The sequence below is a fragment of the Xiphophorus hellerii genome, chromosome 6 (assembly GCF_003331165.1).
Source record: "Xiphophorus hellerii strain 12219 chromosome 6, Xiphophorus_hellerii-4.1, whole genome shotgun sequence".
Taxonomy (NCBI): domain Eukaryota; kingdom Metazoa; phylum Chordata; class Actinopteri; order Cyprinodontiformes; family Poeciliidae; genus Xiphophorus; species Xiphophorus hellerii.
This window is the reverse complement of record NC_045677.1, coordinates 8,492,825-8,512,789: the sequence shown is the minus strand read 5'-3', so window position 1 is coordinate 8,512,789 and position 19,965 is coordinate 8,492,825. Positions and strand designations below refer to the sequence as shown.

The 19,965-nt window shown below is 39.9% G+C and overlaps 1 protein-coding gene across 4 annotated transcripts in view; it reads left to right on the top strand.

The window, feature by feature from the left end:
- Positions 1-19,965, top strand: part of carmil3 (capping protein regulator and myosin 1 linker 3) — a 114,244-nt gene that overhangs the window by 81,566 nt on the left and 12,713 nt on the right. For 3 of the 4 annotated variants that reach the window (XM_032565975.1, XM_032565979.1, XM_032565978.1), the window contains exons 20-32: positions 24-78; positions 1,912-2,084; positions 2,942-3,010; positions 3,413-3,506; positions 5,176-5,274; positions 5,346-5,465; positions 8,989-9,102; positions 9,530-9,705; positions 9,792-9,879; positions 12,479-12,604; positions 13,297-13,369; positions 13,528-13,715; positions 15,657-15,736. In XM_032565975.1, coding sequence (XP_032421866.1) covers positions 24-78; positions 1,912-2,084; positions 2,942-3,010; positions 3,413-3,506; positions 5,176-5,274; positions 5,346-5,465; positions 8,989-9,102; positions 9,530-9,705; positions 9,792-9,879; positions 12,479-12,604; positions 13,297-13,369; positions 13,528-13,715; positions 15,657-15,736 — 1,455 coding nt within the window. The remainder of the gene's footprint in view (positions 1-23; positions 79-1,911; positions 2,085-2,941; positions 3,011-3,412; positions 3,507-5,175; positions 5,275-5,345; positions 5,466-8,988; positions 9,103-9,529; positions 9,706-9,791; positions 9,880-12,478; positions 12,605-13,296; positions 13,370-13,527; positions 13,716-15,656; positions 15,737-19,965) is intronic. The other variant, XM_032565977.1, reaches the window with a different exon arrangement.

Genomic DNA, 19,965 nt, shown 5'->3' with positions numbered 1-19,965 from the left:
CCCTCCCGTTTGTGCCTCCACAGGGTGCTGGATGAAATCCTGCAGAAACTAGTTCATTTGGTGCAAGAAGAAGAGTGTGTGAGTTCGATTATGTAACATATTGTACACATGCACGCATGCAGATATTCTCTGTGGTGTTATGCACAGATGCACGCCTACACACGCCTCACAAATTTGTCGCCGCACGCACACGCGCGTTTCACACGCCCAGGGACACACACTTGTCACCGAGCTGAATCCTTGTCCTCGTTTATGCCTGTTTAAACTCAATCCCCTCAATCCTCCACCTGCCACACACACAAGGTGCAAACATCCTCGCAAGTCATGTTGTCTGATGAATGGCTCATTTGGTCTCAGTCTATCCGGGAGACTCCAGAGGCTCTCTGTTTTTCTCAGCTCGGCAAATGCAGCATGACAACTCGCTTACTCAATTATTTACCGCTGTTGATGGCGATGGCTCACAACAGCGCGTGTGCGCTGTCTAGTTGTGCACAAAAGCGTGTGCGCATGAACTCTTACGCCGATCAGTGTAAATGAGCACGTTTAAAGGGATTGCGTGGATGAACTAGCTTGTCGCATGGCAGTCTGTCCTTTTTACACGCCTAGGCGATAACGACACAAACTTTAAAAGCGTCAAATGTCGAGTCTTAGGATGGATCCAAGTTAGTCGTGTTGTAATAAAATTCTAGTTCGGTCCGTATTGGGAGGCACGAATGCAAAATCAAACTCTGGAACAGACCAAAAAAGCGAACTCTGGTCCACCCAAAAACCTAGGTCTCTTCTGTGGTTTAAATACACGCATGAATGCCAAGCGGATCGACGGCTGCTCCGTAAGCAGGAACCATGCTACAGCGCAAGGCATTCTGGGTAAATACAAGCAATACAGATGTGAGTCTTGTGTTAGCAGGAGAAATGACTCGTGGTCTTTTATCAAAGAGAAATCCTGCAACCTCTGAAATCTGATGCTGTTTTGTCTTTGAAGATTTTTGTGTTGTTGACTTCAGTGATTCTTGGTGTTACTCCACCACAGACAAAGGGAAAGGGGGAAAAAGTTTTTTAAAGGGTTTGATTTGTTTGACATAGTGCAGTGTGAAAACTAACCAGCTGAAAATGCAACAAATGTTGCAGTTTTGGTCCACAGTCAAACCCAATCATGTCTACTGCACTATCAAGTGTAGAAACGCTTTATCTTGTTTTAATAATGAAGTATGAGTATAAGGAATTCGGCATAAAACATAAAGATGAGAATAGAAACTGCTAACCAAGAAATAGCATTTAATGAGTTTATAAACTGCCTTCTTCATTTATGGAAAAATAGAAGCCATAAACTGAACTCAAGACTAGGATTTGTTCACAGGATAAGGGGCATTTCATGTGTCTTCCACTCACAAGTGTCTTCCACTCAATTTTCTCTCGCTGAAAAATGTGGATCTCAGTTGCTAGCATGCTAACACATGGTGTTGCAGGATCGTGCTAGGGGACTAATTTTCCTTCAGTGGCACAGAAGCTTTTGTCAAGGTTGGAGAAGTTATTAAAAGATATAAATATTAATTAATTTAGACCTAAAACCAGAATCTGCTGAAGGATTTTGTTCCTGTTTGGTTTGGGATTTCCTGCCTATTTAGGGGTCAGTATTCATGGAAATGCCTATTCAGATTTATTTTTTTCATAGAGGATATCACAATATTTGAAAGAAAAAACACAGCTTGGGAACTTGAAATACCTTGGTGCAATGCTACTTGACACACATTGGCTGGCGTTCGCAAAGCAGTTAAACCAGCAGCACCATTCACATCCCTGGGTGTTGATTGGCTGTTCTCCCACAGTTGTCTTTGAAAACCTACAGTTGCCATCTAAAGATCCTTATCCCTTTACTAGATTTGTCCCACTTTTCCCCATTGAATCTGGCAGACCCTGCAGTCCCTCTCTCTGGCCGACTCGAGGCTTCGCCAACGGGGAACAGTGCTGGTCAACGCCCTGGGCTCCAACGCCTGCCTCCGGAAGGTGGACCTGAGTGGCAACCTGCTGGAGGACTCCGGGGCCAAGATGCTGAGCAAGGCTCTGCAGATCAATACGACACTCAGGTATGCACCTGATTATATATATATATATATATATTATTCTGTATTCTAAAGGGATTTTCCGTGGAGAACTAAGCAAACAAACTTACAGAAGTCAGTTGAGACGGATTAAAGGATATGGATAAATAGAAAAATGAAGATGCGGAGCAGAGACAGAAGAGTTGCTTAGAAGCAGAGATTCAGAGGAAAGGCTCACCATGCAGGGGGCAAAAACGTAACTGAACACTCCGGGGAATTCAGCGATGAATCATCATAAGAAAACAAAAGTCCTTCAGGCATCCTGTGTGTTATAACACTCGTGAGTGAGAGAAATGATGCTGAGGAGCTCTTTAGGTGCCGGGAAATACAGGTATGAAAAGAAATAATGGGAGCTCGAGAAGCCGCAAATGAGGACAAAATCCACATTGGGGGAGTGGATGATTGAATGGTTGGAAAAGGGTGATGAAAGAAAGAAGGAAAGAAAGAAAGATATGGAAGGAGTGGAAATGGAAGACCACCTGGAGAGAGTGAGAGATTTGGGTTTGGTTGATTTGAATTTCTAGGGCAAAACGTGTTGGGGCGGAGACAGGGAGACAGATAAAAAGGGAATATGGACAAGAACTGGTATAAAAAGGTTGAACAGATGCTGGATGGAAGTGGAATATTTCACAGGGACTCATTAAACGGCTAGATACTGTTCTTTCGTCCTGTATTCCCTCAGTGCAGGAAAAGAGCGATCTAATCATCATCCTACAGCCTACCAACTACTGTCACTGTCTTACAGCAGGAAGGTGTGAAAGGCAGCTGCGTGTCTTCCTCCTGATTTCTGAGCCTGTCCCTTTCTATTTCCTGTCTGTCCGATTCTCGCCCCCACCCTTCAGGAGCGTGACGTGGGATCGCAACAACACCACGGGAGTCGGCTTCCAAGATGTGGCGAGAGCGCTGGAGCAGTAAGCCGAACGCGACGTATACCAGCCATTTTTTATTTTTTATTTATTTATTTTTGTCCTTTTGAAGACAAGGGGCTCCCTCATAAAACAGATCCCTCACAGAGACACATGAAAGGCAGATAACCATCCTTCAGAAGTGTTTACTGTTTCACCGCATTTCATCAGTCTTCTGACTGGTGTGCCTGTCAGATCTGTAGAAGTGCAAAAGTTTCTAAACTTATCTGTGTGCACAAAGGCATGTGGGTGTTTTTGTTTGTTTTCTCTGGGAACCGGCCACGTCTGTAAGAGAGGAGCTATGGGCATTGTTTGTTTGTTCTAGTTAGCATCAAGATCTTTTTACTTTTCATCCATGCAAAAGTGACTTTTCTTTCTATGTCTCTCCCTTCTCTCTCCATCGCTTAGCAACTTCACGCTGCAGTACATGCCCCTCCCCCTTTGTGACATCGCTCAGGCGTACCGCGGCGCCCCGGAAAAGACCGAACAAGCCTTGGCCAAGGTTAGAAGTGCTAACACGTTGTTCACTTACTTCACAGTGTGGTTAACGTACTTATCTTTTTAATGCTGTCATTTCGATTGTGGTGCCTCTTGAACTTTTTTGAACTCTGTGTATTTTATTGGGATTTTATGTGTCAGACTGACACAAAAGGGCGGATATCTGTGAAGTGGAAGGGAAATGATATATGGATTGAATATATATATTTTTAAAATAATTTAAAGAATGCGGTGCCCACTTGTATTCATCTCTTTTCAGTCAGTAATTTGTCTTGCTACATGTACAGCAGCTAGTTTTATTGGGGGTAGGGTTTTAATACTAGCCTCGCATTTCTAGAAATTAAAATGTCTGCCATTAATTAATTTTTTAAAAGTATAAAGCCATGTATCATTTAGAATAAAACACAAATAGCCTTTATTGTCATATAGAGGGGAAATTCTAGTGTTACATCAGCCTCAAGACATATTCATATTTTCAAAATAACACGACTTTGTCACTCTACTGCATAGAATCTGAACAAAATACATTTGAGTTTGTCATAAAATGTAAAAAAAAGTGGAATCTATAAGAATTTGAGCTTCTCAGCCCACTCTTTGTAATCAGTCTGGAGTATTTCTATAATAAAAAGCTGCTTGAATGAAATATTTGGAAGAATATTATGTTTTAAGTTCCATTCATCCAAATTATGTATACCAATAATATGTTTGCCCTATTGAATGTTTTTGCCATCAACTTCCCCGCTAATGTACCGTAAATCACTTTAACCTTTGATCAATGTGCCACACATAATTCTGTACTAAAAACATGCATTTAAAGAAAATATAATGATTTATAAATACAATAAATCTGTGGCTGTAATCTGAGAAGAGTGACTCCATAATTGCAAGCATTGTTACTGTCGCATATTCAGCAAAAGGATCCCGGCGACATGCTTCCTGACATCCTGCAGGCCTAGTGAGAAATCATTTTTGCAGAGCAGTGTACTTTGTACAATGAAACCACATCAGAGTCATACATTTTTTATCAGTAAGGTCCAATTTATTCTAAATTTATTCTGCACTTGGATGGAACCTGTGAATGTGCGACGACAGAGGGAGGCGTGTGATAGCAGCTGATCTGCCAGAATCCGCTCCTGAATGAGTATTTTTCGGTTCTGAAATGGGGCAGCCATGTTGCCTCTGTCGGTATTAGTGCCATCTACATACTTTGCTGCTCTCTGGTCTTGTAGACCGCAGTCTGTTTACATCCCATGTCAAGCTCTGCTTTGCCAGAAAAACCAAAAATAAGCATATCTGCGTCGGAATGCAATTTTGGCGCCATATCTGTCGGCTCTTGTTATGCCGGGTCACCTTTGCTGTTGTAACAGCACTCTGGTTAATTTATAAAAAAATAATAAAATAAATTAATTAATGTTTTTCTTTTCCCTCCCCAACTCTCTCTGAACATCATAATTCCCTGCGTAATGTTCTACCTTACAAAATTTGATGATCCAGCGTTTGTTTTCCATCTGCTGAGTCAGGAAAACAAATCAAAGTCACTCCTTTCTATTGCAAGGGATCTAAATCCTGTTTCCCTATTACCATGCAAATGAACTTGTCTTTTGCCTCATGCTCAAACCTGTGTTTATTTAGGTTTTTTTTGTCTTGTTTTGTTTTTTTTCTGTGGGGGCCAGATCCAGCGTGCACTGCTCAGGAACAACCAGACTCAGCGCTTCTCTCAGAAGCAGGCACTCAGGCTGCACCAGGGTCTCGTCACCAGCACTGCTGAACAGGTCTATGTCTACAAAATATGTCGTGTGTGAAATATTTGGGTTGGACATTAATATTAATTGACGTATTTTAGGTGATGGAGCGTCTTTGCATTAGGGTGCAGCAGCAGCTTTGTGTACTGAAGTCCTGCGAGGACGGAGACGAGGTCCAGACTGCCAGACAAATCCTGAAAGAGGCCAGAAACTCGAGAGCTGTGAGTGAGCTCTGTGTCCGGGTGTGCGGGTGTGTGTATGTGAGGAAAGCTCAGACTTTGGCTAACTGGGCATATTGTTGCAAATGGGAGTTACAGGAATTATTTCCACTGGATTTTGTTTTGTTGACACACTTTAGTGTGTGCTTGCAATCTGACAAAATCAAGAATATTTATGCAAGTCATTGTAACTGGTGCAGTTATAAGTGCTACAGTAAATGAAAAGGAACCTGGCAGTGTGCAAACAGCAAAGTATTTCTGTAGTCTAAATAAAAGGTTTAAATTTTCCTGTAGATGGACAAAATGAACACTCCAGGCATATAAAATAACAAAGTTCAGTCCCAAATTTTTTATTTTTAAATAGGGGATTTTGTACAAAATCAACTTTTTTTTAGCTTTGTATAATGCTATAAAATTATTTAATCATAAAAAACATACCCCAAGTGTTGCTTTGACTCATTCATGCATGTTTGAGAAATCCTTGAATCTCCCATGGCAACCACCGTGGGTGTGCCTCAACGCCTGCTCAGACAGTGCGCGGCACAGTAGCCCAAAACTCCGTCTTAGAGCTTCAGTCTCCAACTGAGCTCCTCCAGACTAGCGGCAGCAGCAATTAGGAAACACCTGGTGGAACTGGGAATCTGCTGAGATCCTAAGAACAGTTGCAAACGGCACCAATGGACGGCTTGGAAAAGCATCGTTGTGATGACATGCTTAGCGGGAGTGTCCGAAAGGAAGAGACAGAGGCCAGTTTCAAGGCAGCAAACACAAAGTCATATCTTTTTAATGTTATGTTTGATATATATAGTATTTTTACAACAACTAAGGGTAAATTATTTACTTGATTGTGCTATAAGATGACACCATATGCCTGAAAAATACATAATAAATTAAGCACGAATAGAAACTTTTGAAGAAGTTTCGCCGCGTCTGGCATGTAACCTGTCTGCATACTGATTCTACGAGCTGACTGGAAATCCTGTGCGTTGGCTTCTACAGATGTAAAACATTTCCTCATACAACGAAGGAATTGCATCAAATTCAAAAGCTGTACATGAAAAGTACAAACTTTTAAAGTTTTCTTCAGAGCTTTTGTTTTAAGAATGTTCTCTCTGTTTCGCTCTGGATGTACTAACCCCACTGGTCTGGTACACTCATTCATCAACGCAGGATTTGGGATGGATCGTTCCGATAAGAAGCGAGGTATGATCAATGGCATTGATGGTGCTTAATTAGTCATGGCCAATTATGTTATCGAGTCTATAATGAAAAGTCCATACAGGGTCATTTTGAAGAATTTGCCTCAGCGAGCTTTGGATTTCCTCTGTAATGAATCGCCAATAGTTTAATATTCAGGTAATTAACTAAATAAGCCGTCAGGTCAGAAGTTACGGTGTAAGGACAGAATTTTTAAAAGCTCAAACAGCAGGAAGGTAACGCTGGGATGGTTATTTTTTCTGATTAGATGTAAATTAAATCAGCACCAACTACAGACAAATGGCTATTATTGGAGGTTTTATGCATTATTAAATGATGCTTGAACGACGCTTGGCAGAAGATGAAAGCAAATGAGTCAACTCTAGTTGAACCAGTTAAGTGTTTATGCCCCAAATATCAATGCACCGAACCACTGCCCCAGACTGGGGTGGAACAGAGGATTTTCATGCTCCCATGGAAAAAATGAAAAAAAGTACATAGTACTTTTTTTTTCTAACAATCACTTACTAACAAGCCAGTGATTGTTAGTAAACCAGACCTGCGAGTTACAGATTGGTTTGCTATGACACAACAACAATAAGAAAATGGAGAATTCACGTGTTTCTTGTTAAGGCTAATAACCAGGATGTTTACTGTACCAACATTTCAAACTGGAGAAATAGGTTTAAATCAACATGTTCCAAAAAAAAAAAAAAAACCCATAAAAAATCAAATAACACTACAGGAGTATTTTTATTTAGTGTTTCTATATCGCGAACCAGGAGTTTTGGTGAAAATAGCTTAAAGCGTTGATTCCGATGTACAGACCAAAAGGCTCTTTCTCGAGCTTCAGAGCGTACAGAGCGTACTGTCAGAGGTGAAAACAAACACAGATGCCTTCTTTTGTTTCAGCTTAAAGCAAGTAAGAAAAGAAAAAACAAACATAATGTCAGTGGACTAATTATCCAGCCTTCCTGCACTGCTGCCATTAGTGTGTGGTGTCAGCATGTTTTGGTGGGTTCAGGAGCGACCCTGTTCATTTTCTTGAGTAATTTTTTTTTCACCTTATTTTCTTGGATCACTTACAGCTGATTGGGTCGGCTGCCCCCAGGTTGCAGCTAATTTCTGGTTAGCTTCGTCAGCTTCAGACTGGTTCTTAAAAAAATGAAAGATGAACAATAATGATACAAAAAAATAAAGATCTAAATAGCACAATTTTTACCAGTGAAATATCCAGGATGGAATTATTAAAGCCAACAACTAGAGATGAAAAGCTGCTATTGCTTGTCAATTTACACTTCACACTCATAGACTCGAATTTATACACACAGGGTCAAATGGAAGGGAGTTTCATAATGCTCTACTTTGATCTACCTCAACACCAGTTTTAGGGTGTTTTTGAGATCATTGCCCCTTTAGAAAATCCCACGTATTTCCAAACTGCTACCCACAGACAAAAGAAATTAGGTCAAAATGAGACTATATTTTCAGTTATTTGGCTACAATGTCTGAAGAAGTCTAGGTAAGACTTTCAGACGTAAGAAATGTGTAGAAACTGTCAAAGAAAGGTGGTGGTAGTATCATACTGTGGGAATATTTCATTCTCAGGTGCATTATGCAGGCTGGCAGGGAGTTGGTTGCATCCTTCCACCCTGAAAAATGTCTTTAAACAGCCAAACTGAATAAAACACGGTCTGTGTACAATTAACAGCTCGGTGTTTTGTCGTTTATTTCTTTCATATGATTCAGATTATATATCCCACATCATTACTGACTTTGATATTGCTGCTGTCTGGGCATAAAGGTTATGCCTTCAACCTGTACTAAAGAGAATAATGTTCAACATTAGTTCACATCAAATGCAATTTGGAATGGACTGTGAAAGTTATGTCTCCTTTTCAAACCGTTATTATTTATTCAATCAGTCAAATTTTATTTGTATAGCACATTTCAGCAACAAGGCATTTCAAAGTGCTTTACATTATGAATATACAAAGTCAACAACACACTGTCAGCATTTGAAACATTACATTTTGTCAAGTGCCATCATTACACATCAGGTTGTTAATTAATGTTTCATTGATTACGTTTCAAGAGCAACTGGTAGTCTAGATTTAAAGTGTTTCAGCTGTTTTTCAGTTTTCTGGAAGTTTGTTCCAGATTTGTGGTGCACAGAAGCTGAATGCTGCTTCTCCACATTTGGTTCTGGTTCTGGGGCTGCAGAGCAGAACCAGAACCAGAAGACCTGAGAGGTCTGGAAGGTTGATGCAACAACAGCAGACTAAATGAGTTTAATTTAGTGAACGCTGGATGTTTGTGTCTCCGTCAGCTGTACCCGTCCCTGTGCGAGCTGGCCCACGTCCTGTCGGTGGACGGCCCCGTCAAACAGCGGCTGGACACGCTGGCTGGAGAGCTGGCCAAGGCTGCAGACAAAGAGCTGCAGGTAAATCACCGCTTTATTTCCGTTTACGCGATAGTTGTTTAAATAGGAGTGAACTGGCTGCATTTAGATTGCGTGTTAATGCTGCGCGCTGACTTCAAAAGACTTGTTGCATTTTAAATCCACAGGAGAAAAGAAACACAAACTTTCTAACGTTTCCTGTGAAAATCATTTACAAAGGGAAATGAAAATGCGGCTGTCTCGAGAATCTAAAATACTTTGCGAAGTTTAATTACTTTGCTTGTTGGGATTTTTCAGCCGTTTGCGTCCAACAGATGAAGCGAACATCTGTACGAACAGAACATATGATTCAGTAGCTTAATAACGCCCTGAACAGCTGCGTTGCACAGGCAGCCATGAATAAATTTAGATGAACCAACAGTAACTTTTCGAGCAATCTTTAGTTCCCGTTGCAATGTGGCTTGTCCAGGTGGTGGTGGACTCCATGGTGTCTCTCTGCCGAGAGTTGTGTCCCATGTCCTGTTCGGCCGCCGAGAGACTCAGCCCGCCTCTCTCCGCCATCTCCGAGCAAGTCTCCATCCCTTGCTCAGCCATCCGCAGCGCTCTGATGGAGCGAGCAGCCGAAGACATCAACCAGGCTCTGGAGTAAGAAACGCCCGCAGATTCAAAGCTTCCAATCACGCAGGACTCTGGAGAACATGCTGATTGAACTGTCATTTCTCCGCGTGCAGGGAGGTGAAGCTGTCCGTGGTCTCCTATCTGACAAACTCTATCGTGGATCAGATCCTGCAGGAGCTCTACACCACCCATAAAACCCTGGTACTGGTAATATCTCTTTAATGCATGACTTCTTTTTAGATGGTAGAAAACACGTGTTTGTTGTAGTTTATAGTTTTCTGTTTTATTTTTCAAAGAACTAAACGTAGTGCTTCAATGGTAACCAGCACAATATTTTTACTGTTCTGGAGGGGAAAAAAGTGTCCACTTTTGTAAAAAGTAACGACTTTGGTAACTTCCTGATTTGCGGTATTGGGAGGTGTCTTGATTTGTCAACACCAAGAAGGTATCAGCATTCAAGTTCCTGTCAACAAATCCAAGGAGAATTGAGACCTTTTTTAAAAAAAACAAAACAAAACGTGAAGTCCATCGTGGTTTGGTGAGAAGTTATTCACAAGCGGAAAAACCTTCAAATCTTTCTCAAAGTATGGAAATGCTTTGATAAATTACAAAAAATCTCGAATGTTGCATCAAATACCGTACAGGTATCAGTTAGGATGTAAAATATTACATTTTAGAACCATGCAGTGAGAAAACAGACTCAGTAAGTAAGTATGTAAGAATGAGTAAGACACATTTCCAGAAAAGAATATTTCTGTCTTAAAAAGGAGATGGCAGCATGACGTAGTTTTGTAAATCTTCATCTAAAAGAACCAGCATTACTTTGAACAGATGACACCAAAATAGAGATGTTTGTTTATAATCCAATCTACCTGTATAGGAGGCAGCAAAACACTTTAATCTGTCCACGTGACTGCCGAACACGAGGGTGGAGGTTTCATAATGTGGGCTTGTTTTGCTATCATTAGGCAGTTTGCAGGATCAAATTGACAATTAACTAAGCTATACCAATGTATTCTAGGCCCAAATGTGAAGTTATACTTGTTTAAAGATATCCTTACATAAGGGAGAGTTGTGCAGACTTTAATGAACTAATATTATGTTATTGTTGTTTTACACAAATATGAGGGTTGATAAAATTAAAACATCCAAATTTTTCAATATTATTTCTAGAAATTTTGCCGCTGCATGTTTTTTCTACAAGCTATCAAGTTACGATGTCTGCATTTTTTCCCCAGCACTATATGGACAAGAAGGTAAACATTTTTTTAAGTCCATTCGATGCTGTTGACTTGAATTTTTCCAGAGCTGTTTGGCGATCTCTTTCCCTGGCCGGTTTTGTCTGTCAAACAAAGAACTACTGTATATTACCTCCTCATAATTGTGCTGCAGGAACATAATGAGTGAAATGAGCCCAGCTGTTGCCCTTAGCGTTTCATGCTAACGTATTTCATCTTGAAAACTGGGCAGATATTGTTTCAGTTTTATTAAACCTTAATGTATTTTTTTATCAAAACTCTGACTTACACTAAAGAGCTTGAGTTAGACTGTAAATAGCACCTTATTATTTCACCACATTCTGCCTGCTAGCTGCAATGCTAATATTGTATTATGTTGAGTTGCTAGCTGTTGGCTAATTGTTATCTAATTCTGTCATGTTACAGATGTGTAGTTATTTCTTCTTTTTTACCAGAAAAATGTTTTCCCTCCAACTGTGACGTATCTCTACTTTCAAAAATAATTTACTCTGTAGCGCAATTTTTCCAGATGCTAATACTTTTTTCCGCGGCCACCATACATGGTGATTCACACAAACTGCTATGAATTCTTCAAGACTCTTGATGTTTAGCCTCAAAGTTCAGTTTCATCAACCTCTTCAAAGCATAATTAAAACTCCTTTCACCTAATGTCAAGCAGTTACTGTATTAATAAGCTTAGTTAAACAAAATAATGAAATAATTCAGGAGATTTTGATGGATGAATTTTGCTAAGCATCTTAAAAGCATAGATGATTGATGGAGAGAGTTATAATTTTATATAATTAATTACCTTCATTGGCCTGTTTTTGTTAACACCTTTATGCAACCTAAAGAAAATGTTGAAAAGCGACTTTTCCTCTCATCTCGATGATGCAGATTGTGCCGCTTAAAGTCAAAAGGCTCAACGGGATGCAAATGAAAACTTTGCAGATGGAAATGTAAAGTGAATTAAAACCAGCATCAGAAATCTTATTTTGAAGGAATTGCAACCTGTAACATCTGGAGTTATGTCAAAGTGGCTGTGATTTTAGTGTTTACCTCCATCACTAGAAATGTTTACCCCCTAGTAGGGGAAATATATATGCTCTCGAGCAACACAGAAACCTGGTTTTGAGGTAGTTAACTTTATGATCTGATGCTGCAGGGTCCAATCTTTACATAATGTAATTTTTTAAATGAACTCGGCTGAAAAGTGCACTAGGAAAAGCTTCTAACAGCATCGCCGCCACCTGGCCAGCTCTGCTTTACATTATGTTCACTGTCTCCATTGTAATGTCTCATTCTTCTCGCTGTGTTTTGCTGCAGTGCCAGCCAGTATCCTCCCTCGCTCTGCTTTGCTGATCAAGAAATTGAGTGTAATTCATGTTTGTCTCAGGGTTTCCAAACCAAATTGCCCTTTTGTTCTGTTTGTGAACCTGACACGCAGAGGACAGACCCACCTCTCCTAGGACACCGCATTTAAGGACAGTAGTTTGATTGATGTGAGCACTTGAATGACGGTGTTGTTGAGTGTTGATGTGTGTGTGTGTGTGTTGCGTCAGCTGCGACAGGTCTCTCAGGCAAAGCGCTGGGACGATGTCGGGACGGGTAGACGATCCGTCAGACATTCGAGACTTGTTGAATCGCTGGATTTCCCCGATGAGGACTTTGGAGTGAACCTCGGAATAGTAAGTGTTTGCTAAACGTGACGGTATGACGGAAAGTCTAAATATGTTTATCGTCTTTCTGGCATGATATTGATGAAGATTTTAACATAGATCCCACAACCATACAAAATTTCCCACTTTGGTTTAAATTAGGAGTATCCCGATGCAACTTTTTAAAATTCCGATATGATACCCATATCGCAGCTTTGAGTGTCGGCCGATACCGATGTTGACCCGATACGATATCAGCATGAATCATAGATGTCTATTACGTATTTTATAGCGTGGAATGTGGGTTCCACTGGAGGATTATTTCACTTATAACAAGAAATTGTTCCCATATGATACTCTTCATTTGGCTGATATCAGACCAATTTCCAATATCAATCAGTTGCATTTTTGTATGCAAATCAAACACTTATTGCCTTTCAATTATATTCTTTTACATTTTTATTACAAATGAAAACTTAAGTTGGAATTTATAGTGTGTTGAGCATTTGTATTCAGGTGTCTTCCTAGCGTCTCCAGCTTTGATGCATTGTCCCACAGCATGATGCTCTCACCACTATGTTTTAAGTGGATACTGTGTTATATTTACACCCCACCTCATGCTGTTCATGCGAGCCAGAAAGCTCAAGGATAATGCACATTTTTGCCATGCACATTTCTTACATATAAGAAATGTAATTCATATTTTGTCTTCATCTTCCCTGGTAAAGGATACCATAGCGATCAAAAAGCGGAGCTCCAGAACCAGAAGGATCCGTCCCGTCTCCACCAGAATGAGTGAGTCTTCTGCCTCTGTTCCAGCTTGCTTTCGATGCCACACACCGCTGAGATCAAAGGAGACTGAAGCAGAAGCGGAGGAATATTTGATTAATGTGCTGCAGGTCAAACGCGAAAGGATAGAGAGATCTCTGTCCCAATTAATTCCTGTCTCCCAGGTTTAGGTGACGAGCCCAGTCCCTCTCCCACCCCCTCCGCTCCTTCCCACTCGGCATCTCTCACTCACTCGGCATCTTGGGAGTGCCTTTCCACTCTCCCCACCAACGGCTCGCCTCTGCATCACGTGACCCACGTCCGGCCACGTCCGCCGCGACGACACAGAGCCGCACACATTCCTCCTGAATCTGTGAGTAGACTCCACTCCCGTTAAACGTTTGCAGAATTTGTCATGTTACCACCACAAGCTGAAGGTGTCGGGGGTTTTTTTGTTTGTTTTTTTGTTCTTCTGATATACAAACACAAAGTAGTGTGTTTGTATATCACACAAAGGCCACATCTGCGGCCGAGGTGGGAGTATCGGACCATACGGCGAATATTAGTTGTGAACTCCATAAATTTGGCATTTGTGGAACAGTGGCGAGAAGAAAGCAAAGGACGCCCATTCAGTGTCTATATATTAGTATTCACCCTCCTTTGGATGCTTTACTCTTTTAATTGCTGTTGCAAAACAGTCAATTTGGCGTTTTTTGAAAAACAGTTTACAAATAAAAATCTCTCAGTGTCCAAGTGAAAACAGATTTCTATAAGATAATGATATCTAACTGAAAATATGAAACATAAACAGGTGATTACATAAATATTTACCCCCTTTTGTTTAATTAGGAGTGACTGACCTAATTAAACAGAGGTCCTTTCAACTGGTGCCAGCAGTGGAGATCAAATGAGACTGTGTCTATAAAGTCACCTGGTTGTGGAAGGTGCATTCAGTGGTTAATCAGCCACTCCGAGCAAATAAGTATAAGTCAGGGGATGGGTGCAAAAAAACAAAACCTAAGTGTCTGGACATTGCCTGGATTTCAGAGGCTTGTAAAGGTGCAAGGTAAAATGAGTGCAGCAAAACAATTTGTTTCCATCTGCAACAGAACTACGACTTCAGAGAACTTTTATTTTGCAGCAAGAGAGCAAACCCGAAGCGTCCAACCAAATGGTTTGAAGAAAAGAAGGTGGATGCTCAGAAGTGGCCTAGCCAAAGTCCAGTTCACAACTGATCCCCACTCAACTCGATAGAGCTTGAGCAGTTTTGCGAGGAAGGATGGAGTAAAATTGCAGCATCCAGATGTGCAAATCTATCCACACAGACTGCATGCTGGGGCTGCAGCCAAAGATGCATCTACTAAATAGTGACTTGAAGGGGGTGAATAGTAACACAATCACTGATTTTATGGAAATAATTTCATTTAATTGTCATTATTTTGTAGGAATTAGCTTTTTGTTTGCTAAAAAAAAGCCAAATTTTTGTTGATTGATTTGCAAAAGCAACAAAAAGGCTATGACATCCAGAGGGGTGAATACTTTCTATAGGCACTGTAATAATTTCTCTCAACAGTTTTCTACAAGCCACATACAGGGGACCGAGCAATCATGTTGCTGTGGTTAAATTAGACCAAAAGGTAAGTTTTTAGTTTACATTCAAAACACTGTTTGTGTGCCATCGCCGCAGTAAAACATGGTGGTGGCAGCGTCATGCTGATCAAAGCATGTTTATGTTTATTGGGGATATTTTGGTAGAAAAAAAAGATGTTGACGTTTTCTAAAGGTTTGACGGACAGCTCCCTTTGTTTGTTTTCGAACTCACATCGCAGCATAAAGGTGACAGCGATTCAACCGTAATCCCAACACGTGCGACTTTGAGGGATTTTTTTTCTTTTCCTTCTCTCCTTTTCTACGTGTGAACTTTTGGTTTTCATTTTCTGTTTGTTGCCAGAGGCACCTTCCAAAAATAAGTTCCTTTCAAAGTAGGAAGCCGCCACATGTGTCTCTGTGACTCAAATGTTAATAGCGAACCGCCGTCTCCCCGGGAGACCGCGGGGCATCAACAAACTGAGCAGTTTGTTTGTTTAGTCTCTTTCAAAGCTCATTTCTAAATTGGTGCAAATTTATTTGGGGCGGCGTGTTAAAGGAGGTGTTTTACAGATGGACTTCTGCTGGCTTCGGATTCAGATCCGCCAGCCAGCCTTTTGAAACGATCGCACCTTTTTGTTATCCTTTCCGCTTCTTGTGGACTTGGCAGACTGATCATTTGTTGTTCTCCTTCTTGTTATTTGTGTGTGTGTGTGTGTGTGTGCAGCATTGCTCTGAGAATGGAGGAGTCAGTATGCTGGAGGACGGACTTCCAGATTTCTACAGCAAGAGAGTTCTGCCTGACAGGTGGGGTCACACTTTGGATTTTTTTTTTTTTGACCTGTTGCTTTATGACCTCTGACCTGTAAAAGAAGCCATTCAAGGGTTTCTCTTGAATGGCTTCTCTGCTAGGTTACCTAGGCACTAAACTAACTGTAAATGTAATTTTCAAAGCAGCTAAGGTCAGTAGCTAACTCATTTTTATGCTAGACTAACGCAAAATTATTTTTCTACTTTCCTACCAGCTGCTTTAGGGTTTCTAACAGACTAAGTTGATAAAGTTAAAAGTATTTTTGCAGAAACTGTAAAAAAAAATATTTTTTTTTCCTCACTGTTTCACATTGAATCAGACTACACTTCACTTTTTTAACTTAGTTCATTTCAGTTCATTTATGTCACCCCAGTCAATTCAATTCAATCACACATTCAGTCCGACCGATCCTAGTTATCAAAACAGTACAGTACGCTCAATTAATTATTCGCCAAACAGGCTGGGACTGCCTCTGTATGCGCTCCTATGTCACATAGGCACAAAATCAATCAATTTGCAATAGAAAGAAGAACCATTTACTGCTCTGTGTATGCGTAGCTTTTTAAGAACTTCTTGCATTTCCCCCTTCACACGCAGAGGAACGCTGAGGCTGGGTTTTCAGTTTTTATCCTGTAGACTGCAAACATTTAGATTTGAAATCAAAGCATACGAGACGTTTTTTTCCAGCTTTATACATCTAGACAACTAAAAACAAAAAAAAGATGGCATCATTTGTAACTCTTCAAGGGCAAAAGTACTGCAATATGTCTCTGAGATATATTGCTGAAATTACACTCTGTCAGGTCGTGGCGCTGAAGACGTCTTTCATAATAACAGGTGTAACTAACATTAAAAAGCAGACAGCTGCCTATGGATGAAAGTCGAGCAATCGTGAAGATGGAAAATCAATCAGACCTTTTTATACAAACACTGAAAAAAAAAGAAAAGAAAAGCAGAACAACCGTTTTGGAATATCTGTCAAACTGTTCGACCGAGGAGCAAATTTAGCAGCTGACAGCAGAGACATTGGGAGAGCTTTTAAGAAATCCCCTAAAACAACCGTTAGTGATATCATTGCCAACCTGCAGAGGGCAGGAGTGAGTCACAAGAACATTCCATGGGCAAAATTGTGGAGGACATACCAGAAGATGCAAAACATTATTAGCTAGAGGAATAGGAAAGCCAGTCAATAATTAGTCCAAGGAGCTAAGAGAAAAACTAGAGAAAATTAGAGAAAAAGAAAACTATCTGCTCATGTCTGCAAACATATAATCTTTCCTGTGAAATATCATGGTTTGAGCTTGCGTGTCTTATTCTGGATCAGGTTCAATGATCTTTATAGAAGAAAAAGAATCTTGGAATGTTAAAGAAAATTGTTATTTGGCTGTTGAAAGAAAAATGCAACAAAACCAGCAGATATTTCATTGCGGTGCAAGGTAATGACCCAACACACCCACTGCCAAAACAACAACACACTTACTCTCCGCACTTAAACCCACAGAGAGTATTAATTTTAGCTCCTGAAGAGGAGAATTAATGAACAAAAATAAGCATCGAGTGAAAGAGGTTGTGCTGAAAGCATCACAGAACAAGAATGCAAATGTTTTTTTTTGGGATGTCGGTGGGTCAGAGATTTGAAGCAGTTTTTGGAAGTAAAGAATTTCTTTACAGGACAGGAACAATTAATTGTATTAATAGTGATTAATTGATGATTGAAATAATCTTCAACTGATTTTGTAATCGATTAATCTTTAACTTGAATATCGGGACTCTATGAAAGGACATTTGCTGAAAGAGCAAAATACTGCAGATGCAATCTTTGCTACAAATGATCGCAGTATTATTGTTTTTGTGCAGTGTTTAAATTAAAAATCTGTAGAGTGACCATTTTTAAATTTGATTAATCAATTAATCATCAGAATAATCGATTAATAAAATAATAGTTAGATGGAGCCCTAATCTCATATAGACTCCCGTCCATTTGTCTGTTCCAATATGTCGGCCCAACTTTAATAATGCCATCTTCTGAGCTATAGGTAACAGATCTATGTGTAAATTCAAGGAAATACAGACTAAAGTGTTTGTATTTTATTGCAAAAACCCAAATCTTTATGTATATAACTATTATTTTTTTATTTTATATTATTATTTGCTGTTCTGAAACTCCACACCGGGAAATGTGCAACTAATTTTTACGTAGTAAAAATGTGACTTTGCCTCCATTTGTGGCAAAGTGACGCCATACCAGAGACGCGGCAGCTAGCTCCAGATATTAAACCGAAAGGTCGAGTTGTGGCACGTCAGACCAAAGAGGCGCGCGGCCGCAGTTCAAACCGTTAAGTCTGTGAATCCAGCCGTGGCCGCAAAACTTGTTGTTGATTCACTGCAAGCGTGAATTTCCAGCTAATCGATCAAACTAGTGATGACTACATCTACGTGAAGGTCATTGCTTTAGGGGAGAATCAACAGTTTTATTCAGTTTTACAGCTTAGCTCTGCAGAGCATCTCTTAAGGATGGCCTTTTATGCTTTAAAAGAAAAGATTATTACTTCCCAAGTCAAAATGATAAAAAAGACGAGAGTTTTCAGATTTCTTTAGCTGGACACACAAATACATGTTGCATGAGGAGAACTCATTAGCTGTGAGTGTAGCAGATTTTCTAGCATGTCTTAAGATAGAAATCCAAACTTTTGAATGGATTTTCTCGCTAAAAGAAAAAAATTAACACTGAGATTTATTTTTTCTTTGCTTGTTTACAAACCACAGCTGTTGGTAACCCTGCTGCTTACACTTCACACTTAAAACTGGTGCTTAGACTTTTTCTAATATTGTCAAAGGCTAAAATATACAGAGAGAGTCATCTTTAAAGTATGGATGGTCTTTTCTCTTCACCTCACCCCACAGTTTTTCTTTTGTTTTGTTTTTTTCCCCGAAAACTTTCGTTTATGGACTATGATTGCCATGAAAGAAGTCAATTTTGGATTTGATGAAAAAGTTTGGTTTTGATCATAGGTTTTGGATTATTATTCAGATAGATTACACAATAACCATCCTATTTCAGTTTTTTTTTTTTTAAGCAGAACCCACTAGAATTTAGCTTAAAATCTCCTGGGATAGAAAAAGGCCAATCATTTATCTTCAACTGCTCTTAAAACTGGACATGATGTTCTTTTCCACAGTTTCACATCTTCTGTTTTACATCAGACCTCACATGGAGTATTTTATGACTGAGAAGGAAATTAGTGTCGCAGTGCATCCCTGTTCCGCAGAGCTGGATGTCTTCACCAGACCTGGTCCTCTGCACCCGCCTTCCTGCGTGTTTTAGATGTTTTTCTGCTCCATCACAGACGATTTAAATGATTAAATTAGTCCCTCAGCAGGTCATCGAGATCGCTGGCGGCTGTTTAATGGTCCGTCACTTTAAATCAGACGCACTGGAGCAACGGCGGATCTGAAACACGCCAGACTGAGAACTTCCATAAAAATGGCGGTCGCCTTAATCGTGGCTTGTAGACGGAAAGTTGCTCGCTCTGGCTCATCCAGCTCCAGCAACAAATGTCTACGATTTGCAAGAATTGGGTCTTTATTTATTGATTTATTTTTTTACCAAAATAACCAAATGTCTTCAATATCTGTCACATTTAGTCTGTTTGATTTGATTTGAGTATTTACACATGGAAGCATTTAGATTGGAGGCACAGTCGACTTCATTCGTCCCTCACGCTTATTTCAACAAAAACTTTTTTCCTGATCCAGTAATAATACATTTGTGTGCAACATAATCCTTTTATAAACCTTTCATTCAACTGAATGATAACCTTTCATTCAACTGATAACTATTGATTGCAGTTTCACAATCAACAGAAATCTCGGAAACACTACGTACCTTTCCATGTTTTGCAGTGCTACAACAAAAAAAAACTTGAATGTATTTTTTTTAGAGCAAAGTGGTGAAGGAAATTAACCATGGTTTGTAAATTAAAAAAAAAAAAAGCAACTGAAAAACAGCTCAAACTATCATATTAGATGGAGGATTCCTCCAAAGAACGTATTTTAAAGTGTTGCTGCAGGGTTTCAGTTAGATTTAGGCATAAACTTTAACTAGGTCACTCCATTTTGCCTCAGGGTGATGAACCTCCTCCAGATTCATCTTTACATCAAAACAGATTTCCTCTTCCTCCTGAAAGTAACTTTCCAACAGCATTACCCTGCCACCGCCATGTTT